The 11,678-nt window shown below is 40.6% G+C and overlaps 1 protein-coding gene across 2 annotated transcripts in view; it reads right to left on the reverse strand.

Moving 5' to 3' along the window:
* LOC129514583 (mRNA cap guanine-N7 methyltransferase) overlaps positions 1 to 11,607 on the reverse strand; it is a 33,360-nt gene extending 21,753 nt beyond the window's left edge. Inside the window, exons 1-5 of one of the 2 annotated variants that reach the window (XM_055333265.1) lie at positions 11,565 to 11,607; positions 8,637 to 9,098; positions 7,196 to 7,331; positions 3,554 to 3,679; positions 936 to 1,051 (exon numbers count right to left, since the gene is read on the reverse strand). In XM_055333265.1, coding sequence (XP_055189240.1) covers positions 936 to 1,051; positions 3,554 to 3,679; positions 7,196 to 7,331; positions 8,637 to 9,056 — 798 coding nt within the window. In that variant the 5' untranslated portion in view covers positions 9,057 to 9,098; positions 11,565 to 11,607. Of the gene's footprint in view, positions 1 to 935; positions 1,052 to 3,553; positions 3,680 to 7,195; positions 7,332 to 8,636; positions 9,099 to 11,008; positions 11,381 to 11,564 lie in introns of those variants that run through there. The other variant, XM_055333264.1, reaches the window with a different exon arrangement.
* Positions 11,608 to 11,678: the final 71 nt, after the last annotated feature.

An 11,678-nucleotide genomic window follows, 5' to 3' on the forward strand; every position in this document is an offset into this window, starting at 1 on the left:
TATGTTGGGAAACTACCCTAATAAATTACAAAGGCAAAACAAAATGTAAGCCCAGTTCTATTTTAAGGTACTGGAAAATAAATCTTGTCTGAACAGAAAGGCAACAAATGATTTCTAAAGTTCAAATTACTGGAGCACCTAGGTGGCTCAGCTGGTTAAGCGTCTGCCTTCAGTCCAGGTCGTGAGCTCAGGGTCCTGGGATTGAGCCCCATATTGCTTCTCCCTCCCCTTTGCCCTCCCTCCTACTCTTACTCTCCTGCTCTGCACTCTCTCTCTCTCAAATAAATAAAATCTTAAAAAAAAAAAAAAGAAAAGAAAGTTCAAATTATTAAAAGCAAAAAACTATAAGTACTCAGTGGGTCATTTAAAGAAATGTATCATTAATAGAATTTCTAGCTAAAACTGAAAATGGATGTCCTAAAATTTTTAATGTTTCAAAGCACATTTATTTTTTTAAAGATTTTATTTATTTATTCATGAGAGACACAGAGGGAGAGAGAGGCAGAGAGAGAAGCAGGCTCCACGCAGGGAGCCCGATGCAGGACTTGATCCTGGGTCTCCAGGATCACACCCTGGGCTGAAGGCGGCGCTAAACCGCTGAGCCACCCGAGCTTCCCCCAAAGCACATTTTATTTTTATTTTTTTTTTAAATTTTTTTTAATTTTTATTTATTTATGATAGTCACACAGTGAGAGAGAGAGAGAGGCAGAGAACACAGGCAGAGGGAGAAGCAGGCTCCATGCACTGGGAGCCTGACGTGGGATTCGATCCCGGGTCTCCAGGATCGCGCCCTGGGCCAAAGGCAAGCACCAAACCGCTGCGCCACCCAGGGATCCCCCCCAAAGCACATTTTAGAAGAAATAACTGCTTTTTAAAACATGTCATTCACCCAAACTAAAAATATAAAACGTAAGTTGACAAAAAGAATTCTGTACCTTTGAACAATCAGCAGTTACAAATTCTGCATTGAAAATATATTCATTATCACGACAACGATTTTTCATGTCCTCATACCGCTGCTGACACTGTTTGACAGAAACATCAGCGATATCTGGAAGGGGAACAAGTGTTAGTTAACTGGCAATGAAGACCCAGAGATCCCAGAGATAAAATGTAAAGATGGCACAAACAAAAGCAAAGTAAAATGCTGGGACCTTATCACGAATACAAGGTAGTAATGCACCAAATGATGCAGGTAATAATTGATATCTTCTTCACCATAGAAAGTAGCATGGGGAAAAAAAAACAATTTCATTTACAAATGTTATTATATCAGTAAAATTTGATTTTATTAAACCTAGGCTCTTTTTCAATGTTCTGTGTGATGAAATGGAAAGTAACAACATCTGTGCTACCTAACAAAGTAAAGTCTGATCAGAACTGGTAGGACCGGGATCCCTGGGTGGCACAGCGGTTTAGCGCCTGCCTTTGGCCCAGGGCACGATCCTGGAGACCCGGCATCGAATCCCACGTCGGGCTCCCGGTGCATGGAGCCTGCTTCTCCCTCTGCCTATGTCTCTGCCTCTCTCTCTATCATAAATAAAAAAAAAAAAAAAAAAAAAAAGAACTGGTAGGACCGTGTTATGAGCTGTAGTGGCCACTTTTTTTCACAGAAAAGTGTTTTCACTTGAAAGAACCAGTGACGGAGAGACTTTATGATGGCAGACATTTTCTTGAAAATGAACAAAATGAGCCTCTTACTTTAAGAAAAACAAAGTATAGTATTTGTTACCAATGAGAAAACTTGAGATTTCAAGTGAAAATTACAATTTGAAACACTTGCATCTACCCCCCCCCCATGGGCGGGGCTGGGCATCTTCCCAATACTTAAAACTTTTTTGATTGGTGGGAACATTAAAAAAAAATGTGATTTCTTGATGTCAACATTTAGAAGATATGCATAACATTAGTAAATATTATTTTCTAAATATTACAAAATCTTTCAGGGTGAAAGATTCATTCAACACAGAAGACAGACCAGTGGATTTAAAAACAACAGAATACAAAAATTTCACTGATACAGATTCAGATGCCATACTGGAACTACCTGTTGAGTTTTGATACAGTATGAAAAAACGAATATGCTCAATTATCTGAAAAGGCTGTTAAAATATCCCTTAAGGGATCCCTGGGTGGCGCAGCGGTCTGGTGCCTGCCTTTGGCTTAGGGCGTGATCCTGGAGACCCAGGATCGAATCCTACGTCAGGCTCCCGGTGCATGGAGCCTGCTTCTCCCTCTGCCTGTGTCTCTGCGTCTCTGCCCTCTCTCTCTCTCTGTATGACTATCATAAATAAATAAATTAAAAAAAAAAGAACAAAAATGTTTTTTTAAAAAAATATCCCTTAATTTTACAACTACTCATCAAATAACACATCTCTTGGGGATCCCTGTGTGGCTCAGCGGTTTGGCACCTGCCTTCAGCCCAGCGTGTGATCCTGGAGACCCGGGATCAAGTCCCACATCGGGCTCCCCACATGTTGCCTGCTTCTCCCTCTGCCTGTGTCTCTGCCTCTCTCTCTGTGTATGTCTCATAAAGAAAATCTTAAAAAAAAAAAACACATCTCAACACAGTGAATGCAGAAACAAGCATGAAAAAAACCCAGTTGTCTCCTAATATTCTAAAGGGACTTGGAAAAACATTTTTAAAGTACCTCTCTTCTTATTTAACTTTATTTTTTAGTGAATAAAAGTATTTTTTCAATTCTTGGTTTTAATTTCTATAATCAATAGATATAGCCACATACACAATAGCTTTCTCTATCCCTTAAATCTTAAAAATAAAAGTGACAGAACCCATAAAACCAGAAAACTTGAGAAGTGCCAATTTAGGTAACTTCACAGTTGGTGACTATACACTTCATCTCAATGGAAGAATATCTGCTTCTCTCTTCAATGTTAAGACCAGCAGGTTCCGATGCTTGATTCATTCAGTTATTAAACTATCAACTTTTCTCACCTAATAGCTTTAGCAACTTTTTATGACTACTGCTTATATCAATTATTTCATCAAGGGCAGAAAATAGTGATTTTCATAATTCCCCCTGCACTTACTATTTTTTAAATAGAGCAGAATTTCCCTTTTCAACCATTTGGTCACTTCTGAAATACAGAGAGTAAGGAAGATACCCCAACCCTTGATTTATGAATTTCAGAATGATGAGTAAGTTTCCTAGCAACCTCCAAGAGTGAACAATGAGTTTTTTTCCTTATTTGATGTGTCTCAATCCACTGAAATCACTATTCTTTTTGTTGATTTAACTGTCCTATCTTCAGCCAGTGGAAGCCGGTTTCAAGTTTGTGCTTCAGACATGACTCCACCTTTGATTACTTCCTTCCTTTTAAGGAGGATGAATTATCCCAAGCTCATTACCTATATTATGCAACACCATTAGTAAAGTCTCATAACTCATTTAGGAAAACACCCATTTCACACACAGACCCAGATTAACATCTTATAAGGTATTTCAGTGCCATGTGATGTTGAGATTCTGCTTATTTTCTAATCGCCTGATTGATCACAAATTATTCTTGCCCATATCATTATGTATCTTACCTGTACAAACTAGCTTGTTAATTCTTCCCTTTTTCCATTTGAGCAAATCTCCACCTTTACCACATCCCAGGTCCAAAACAGTGATATCGCGTTTTTTTTTCTGTCGTACCTTTTCTAAAAATTCCCCTAAAAGAGAGGAATGTCATAATAAATTAGCATTTCTCCATTTTTACTACAGCATAGACTGTTACACCTAATAACCTACTGACATCTGCCTGACACTTATTATAAACTAGTACATGTTCACTTATGTAATTAATTCATCTTTTGGTGAACATTTCAAAATATGACTAATAGTTGACCCAATCCTCTAGCATTATAGATGAAAAAGTATGTGTCTGATATTTTTTTTTAATTTAAAAGATTTTATTTATTTATTCATGAGATACACAGAGAGAGGCAGAGACACAGGCAGAGGGAGAAGCAGGCTCCCTGAGGGGAGCCCAATGCAGGACTCGATCCCAGGACCCCAGAGTCACGCCCTGAGCCAAAGGTAGACGCTCAACCACTGAACCCCCCAGGTGCTCTGTGTCCAGTATTTTAGAAAGGTCAGACAGGTTTTTGAGGGTTACTTTTAGAATCTGACTTAACACTGGATAGCAGACTCTTTTTTTTAAAGACATTTTAAATTCTAATTAGTACAAGAAGATTTAATACTTGTTCATAAGAAAAAAACTACTTATGATTTTTGTAGTTTCCTCTTCCTAAAAACTAAATGTTTAGCTTATAATATACCTAAATCAAAATAATTATAGGATCACAAAAGTGCTTGATTTTTATAAAAGATATCAGGCTTACCACAAAAACCAATATAAGAACTAGTTCCAAAACTATACATAACTCTTAATTTTACTGTCACCAGAATTCTTAAACACTCTAGAGTAAAAAAAGAAATCTTTCATCCCAATCTACCAAATCACAGTATCAGTAGGACCACATACACCAGTATTTAAATGGTTCAAATATCAGTTACAGGCATATTAACGTTCTTAGACAATTGAAGTATTTAGCAATTCTAAAACTTGATATAATACTGAATCATAGATCTACTCTTCCTATCTTTATTACTCTGAGTTTAACACTTCCTTCTTCTTCTTCTTCTTTTTTTTTTTAAGTCTTATTTATTCACGAGAGACACAGGCAGAGGGAGAAGCAGGCTCCCCCCGCAAGGAGCCTGATGTGGGACTCCATCCTGCATCCTGGGATCACGCCTTGAGCGGAAGGCAGACGCTCAACTGCTGAGCCACCCAGGTGTTCCTGAGTTTAACACTCCCTACTTCCCATGTATACTATTTTGACTGCTAGAATATTCATGGTGTGCCTGGGTGGTTCAGTCAGTTAAGCGGCTGATCTTAGGGTCCTGGAATTGAGCCCTGGGTCAGGCTCCACACTCATTGGAAAGCCTGCTTGAGAATTCTCTCTCCCTCTTCCTCTCCCCCTCTGCCCACCTGCATGAGTAGCCCGCACGCTCTCTCTCTAAATAAATCTTTAAAAAAATTAGCATTAACACTATGAAATGAGTAAAAAAACTATTATAAAATCTCTTTATTTCCATAGTAAGACTAGTAAAAGGAAAAATTATGAACATTATTCAAAGATATCTTTAACATGTCAAGAACAGTACTTAAATAGTTACTAAGCTATTGGTACTTTCTGAAGTACCAATAAGAAAGAGAACGCCAAAGAACAGGCATTGAGACAGAGGGAAAAAAAGGCCAGAGAGGGAGCTTGGCACAGACCACACTGATTGCACCAGGACCAGGAAGACGGTGCAGATAGCAAAGCACCAAGAGAGTTGCTGGAACAGCTGAAGGAGGAAGGATGAGCACAAATATGTGGAGAGAAAAAACTTTTGCTAAGTCTGACTTCAGACTTTTTAAAAATGACCTATTTCCCTGATTATAAAAATAGAATGATTAATGATGTGAAAAAATATAGTTGAACTTAAAATATTTATTCAATGAATAAATACATGAATAAATGGCCCTGAAAAAAATATCCAAGAAATTATCTATATTACTGAGGATGATGAAGAAAGGAAAAGAAATTAGGACTAGGGTCCAAAGATTACCTTGGAAGTATAGATTAAAAATGCCACAATACTAAATAAAAGGGGGGAAGGGGGATGACAAGCAACATTCAATTACCCTAGCTTAAAACTAGCACAGACAAATAATCCTATTTCTGTAATAAAACATGAATATAAGAAACAAAAGTGAGACAAAAAATATTAATATGTGTTTGAAATAATGAGCCTAGGTCTCAGCCCTAATACTATTCAGAATGAATAATGTATCTTTAAAAATTAGTCAATTATTTGGGCACTTGGGTGACTCAGGTTAAGGATCCAACTCCTGATTTCCACTTAGCTCCATGGTCTCAGGGTCATGGGATTGAGCCCTGCATCAGGTTCCAAACTCAGTGGGGAGTCTACCTGAGATTCTCTCTCCCTCTAACCCTCTCATTTGGGCTTGCTCTCTCTCTCTCACTCTAATAAATCTTTTTAAAAAAAGTAAATTATTGGGGCGGCTGGCTGGCTCAGTTGGTAGAGCATGTGACTCTTCATTTCAGGGTTGTAAGTTTGAGCCCCATGTTGGTTATAGAAATTATTTTTTAAAATCCTTAAAGTAAATAAGTAAAATAAAAATTAGTAAATTATCATCAAAACTAGTAGAAAACAACCACAATTAGCACTTCATTCTTTCTAGTGTAATCCCGAAAGCATTCTCACTTTTCCTGAGGCTAGTCTTTAAAAAAACAAAACCACTCAAAATCTTACTAAGAAAAAACTTCAAAACACAATGGCTTTTAAAAATTCTCTAAACTTGGGGCACCTGGGTGGTTCAATGGCTGTGTGTCTCTTTGGCCCACAGCGTGACCTTGAGTCCCGCATTGGGCTCCCTGCATGGAGCCTGCTTCTCCCTCTGCCTGTGTCTCTGCCTCTCTCTGTGTGTCTCTCATGAATAAATAACATCTTTAAAAAAAATTCTCTAAACTCACATAAGAAATATGACTACTTAATATACCAAAAAGCAAAAAATATATTCTGAATCATATTTCCACCACGGACTTCCATTTTAATTTTAAAGATAAGTTTCTATAAATAAAATGTTGGCTCCAGAAAGCTGAATGTCTTCATCAAGCCTCACAGTAAATTTCATTTCTCCCTAGGCACTACAAGAAAAATAAGTTCAGTGAAAAATCACCACGCATGACTCTTGGAATCTAAATTAAAGGCCTAGCGGTAAAAAACCATGACACCATCCATTTTCTTTACATAATCGAAACTGAATACTTAATCCAACATTTTGCCACTACTCCAAAACTATTAGAGTAAAATAGAATAATTATTTAATAGCACTAAGTAACTTTAAGTATAAAAGAAGCACACTGCCTAATTAACTTATGAACTTAATATCAATTAAACACTCACAAATATCTTATGTAGTCCAAATTTAAATACGAAAAGAATTTATCTTGAAGGCCTTGTTTTAATTTTTGCTGCAGTTTTATAAAGTGAAAGTCTGATAATTAAATGAAGGAATTAAGAACCTAATAGTTTAGCATATCAATTACCATTTGGGAAGAAAAAATATGAAACATAAGCTGAACTCCAAATCATAAAACAAAAATCAATCATACCAATGAGGACACTTTTCATCCAATTATTAAAGTTTCTTAGGTAAAAAATACGACTTTGGCTACGCTTCTCCAAACCAACTTCCTGTAGTTCATTATAGTGGGCAGCCACTGCTGAACTGTGTCCTTCTTCTAAGTTCTGAAAATAAGAGAATGGAAGAAAATTAAGCATCAGAACATGGCAACTATAAGCCTAAAAGTGCATATGATCTACGTAAGGACAAAATACAAATGAAATTGGTAATCTTCAATAAGAAATGGCATTGATGAGAGAAATCCTATTAATTATAATCAGACGTAAGATTTGTTCTCCCCTCTTCCCTATTTTTAAAAACACCTCTTGGTTTAAAATTTTCATCTTTATCTTTCATCTGTATAATTTTGGTGTCAATGTCTTAATAAAACCAGTACTCTTCCAGAGTTCTAATTTACTCAATTCAATAAATGTCAGGTTCCTACAAGAGAATAAAAGTTATATTTATATTATCATATAAAATTATTGTAAGAATTGAATGAGATACACAAAGGAATTAGAACTCATTAAGCTACGCTCAGTGTCCGTGATTTTCGGGTTTTTTTCTTTTAATCTAATTCAACAGCTTCTGTGTGTACTCCCTACCTAATACACCAAGCATTCTAAATGCCATGGTAGGTAAAGTGCTTCAAATCCCCACACTTCCCTGTTCAACAAAAGTGCTTCATCTTTTACCCATCTTACATATCAGGTTTAAGATTTTCACTGGGAAAAAAAGGGTTCTGTCGCTAGTAAAGTTGGGAAACTGTGTGTGTAATACCAGCTCCTCCGTTACATGGATTGAGATCCTACCAATGACAAAAGCCTATAGCCTAACGCTTCACTCTGCGCCATTCACTGAAGTACTCCTTCCATTCAAATTCAGGTTCTGCCTCAGAGTCCCTCCTGTTATGGCATTCCCAGATGAAAATGACTTGCTATCCCCTGTTCTGTAATATCCATCCTAAATATCAGGCTTAAAATTCTATGTAGCTACCCCAACGAGAAGCTCAAACAATATAGTTTAAGGAATCACATTAAAGCTGAGTATATAGTTGAAATTTATTCTTTTAAGTCTTAGTCTCTACTACTTATGACACAATGATGAAACATTTAATAAAAAAGGAAAAAAAAAGATATCAACAGGAACTTATAACTCGACTTTCTTAAAATGCTGAGAAAAAGCAAATAACTGGCTTTCAAGTTTCTAGTTGAGTAAAAGCGTTCTTAAATAATATAAAAATTATCTCAATTAGAAGTTTCACCTAAATAAAAGCAACTAAATTACAAGAGTTAAAAGCCTACTCTATCTTAAGACATTATCCCTTACAAATAGAACATTAAAGTTTAAGGTTACATAAAAATTAGTATTATTTCACAATTCAATTAGACACATTCCATTATGAATTAAAAAAAATACATTCAACATACTTTTTGCTTTTCAGGAACATCCTCAAGTTCTATTTTTCTCTTCTTCTGTGTGCCATCTCCAGTAGAAGGTTCATCTTTTGGAAAATCACCAGTTTCCATTCTTCTTTTCCTTGAAATGCCCTCATCATCACCAGAACCTTTTTCCTCTGGGACAATTTCAGCATCAAGTTTTCTTTTCTTGGTTGGAGTATCTTCCCCACAACTAGAACTTTCCTTTATAAGATCATCTTCAAATTCCATTTTTCTCTTTTTCGGTGCATCTGCCTGTCCCCAGACAGGAGCCTTTTCAGAAAGTCCAGTCCCAGGAGTGGTTGTGTTTTCATTAATACTGAATGAAGACTTTGCTTCCAAATCTTTTGATGCTTTTGCCTCTTCGAGAGAGAGCTTTTCACACTCTTCTGCTTTTGCAGAATTTTCCATTTTTGATTACTTAAGTAGGTGGCAAAACTTCATGAACTAAGACTGGAATGGCAAAAATTTGATTTTACTCATACAAACACTAATGCTGAAAGTTTAAAACAATTTTAACCAGAAGCTAGCCATTTAATTCAGTAATCAGCTAGGAGTTTAAATAAATCTCATTATAGAGAGAATACTGAAATCATTAACTGATATATGTCACATATGAACCTCTGAATATTTTAATATGGAAATACCAATTATAATCCCTAAACATACGTATGATCTTACCCCTAAGTCATTACTGGCACTGAAACGGACAGATGTTTTAGACAAGCATTTGTTCCATTTCTGTTTGGATTCTTACTTTATAGCCTGGGTTCTCAAACTGTGAGCTGGACGCTGTGACAAACTTGTACAGGTACAGCAGGGTATTCTAAAACTCTAAGCAATACAGCTTCACATAGAGCAGTTTCCACAGAGTAGAGAGCACTGCATTCCTTTCAATGACAGTAGCACTTGTGCGAAGCTGGTATTTTGGGGGATTCCAAAGGAAATCAATGTGAAACTGCAAACGAAGTTGGCAACGTCAAATCTGATCTCACAGCTTGAGAAACTGGACAGTACCCAACAGGGGTACACATCCCACCAGGAAGCACTTAGGGCTAACTAAGAATTAGACACAAATACTATTTTTTCCTTTTAATTTGTGTATTAGTTTTTAGACAAAGTCGTTAAAACATAAATACTAAATTCTTTAGACTGAACTACTTATAAGTGGAACTGCTGGGTGTTTCTTCTGGCCTAGTGACACTGGAAAAAAAAAAAAAGAAATCATAAACACTAAAGGTACCAGGAACAGGAAAAGTCTGGGAACCGAAGGTTGACTTCTGAAATGCTTACTTCATAGTGGGTGCCTGATTTAGAAAGAGAGTAGAGATAGCTTTGGACAAGAGGTCTGGAAACCTGGTCTGCAACTTACTATTGAGTCTCCTTCAAATGCTCATGGGCCTGTGTGTAAAATGGAAGGGACGGAGGAGTAAGAGCTATGGGGCAGGGACTTACTAAGGTTGTTCCATGATCCCACTGTCCTTCCTACTACAGAGGACCTCAGGGCACTGGGTGATTCGTGTCCATGAGGCTCACAGCCATGGGGTCTCGGGGGGCTCGGCAGTTGAGTGCCTGCCTGTGGCCCACGGCATGACCCCAGGTCCCAGGATGGAGGCCGGCATTGAGCTCCCTGCAGGGAGCCTGTGTGTCCCTCTGCCTGGGTCTCTCCCTCTTTATCTATGTCTCTGCCTCTCTGTGTCTGTGTCTCCCTCTGCCTGTGTCTCTGCCTCTCTGTCTCCCTCGACCTGTGTCTCTGTGTCTCCCTCTCTGAGTCTCCGTCTGCCTGTCTCTGCCTCTGTTTCTCTCTGTGTGTCTCCCTCTGCCTGTATCTCTGCCTCTCTGTCTCCGTCTGTGTTTCTGTGTCTCCCTGTGTCTCTGCCTCTCTCTCTGCCATCTCTCTGTCTCCCTCTGCCTGTGTCTCTGCCTCTGTCTCCCTGTCTCTGAGTCTCCGTCTGCCTGTCTCTGCCTGTTTCTCTGTGTCTCCCTCTGCCTGTATCTCTGCCTCTGTCTCCATCTGTGTTTCTGTGTCTCCTGTGTCTCTGCCTCTGTCTGCCATCTCTCTGTCTCCCTCTGCCTGTGTCTCTGCCTCTCTGTCTCCGTCGACCTTTGTCTCTGTGTCTCCCTGTCTCTGAGTCTCCATCTGCCTGTCTCTGCCTGTCTCTTTCTGTGTGTCTCCCTCTGCCTGTGTCTCCCTGTGTCTCTGTCTGGCTGTCTGTGTCTCTGTGCCTACCTGTCTCTGCGTGTCCCTCTGTGTCTCTGCCTCTCTGTCTCCGTCTACCTGTGTCTGTCTCTGCGTCTCCCTGCCTGGGTCTCTGCCTCTCTCATGAATGAATAAAATCTTAAAAAAAAAAAAAAAAGCTTACACCCTAGACAGCAGTTTTAAGGCGTGAGGCTGTGTTACTGGAACCAAACGTAGAAGGGGGAGCCGGGAGCCCGAAGCCTGGGGAGACTCAGCAAATTCATAACCGGAACGTTACGGGGCTCCGGGCGGGAAGCGGCAGGCAGCGGGGGGCTCCGGGGGTCGCAGCTGCGGGCCCGGGCGCAGGCAGCGAGGGCGACGCCGCCAGCCGGGAAGAGCGGAGTCAGAGGAGCGCGCGAGGCGGAGGCGCCGTCTCCGGGAGCCGCTGCCGCAGCGACCCGAGCGGCCCGGGCTCCGCGACGCCCCGCGGCCCAGGGCGACCCCGTTGGGCCGAGCGGACCGCCGCCCGGAGCACCCCGAGGTCACGGGCCCGGCCTCGCTGGGCTGCACCTGCGCCGCCCCTCCCCCCCCCGCTGCCCCCGGGCCCCGCCGCCCCCCGCCCGCCCAGCCCCGTCCGCGTGCGAGCCGCGTCGCGAGCGCGAGGGGCCCCGGGGCCGCGGCGGCCGCGGGGCGGCTGGAAACAAAGAGCGGCCGGAGCGCCGGGCGCCGCACTCACTCACCCACGCAGGCGGCCACGGCTCTGTTTGCGGAAGCGGCCGGCCGCGCCGCGCGCGTGCTGTGACACCACTTCCGGGGCGGGGGGGGCGGGGCCCGCCCCTTGACGCCGCGGTCGC

This window comes from Nyctereutes procyonoides, unplaced genomic scaffold, assembly GCF_905146905.1.
Source record: "Nyctereutes procyonoides isolate TBG_1078 unplaced genomic scaffold, NYPRO_anot_genome, whole genome shotgun sequence".
NCBI classification, from domain to species: Eukaryota; Metazoa; Chordata; class Mammalia; order Carnivora; family Canidae; genus Nyctereutes; species Nyctereutes procyonoides.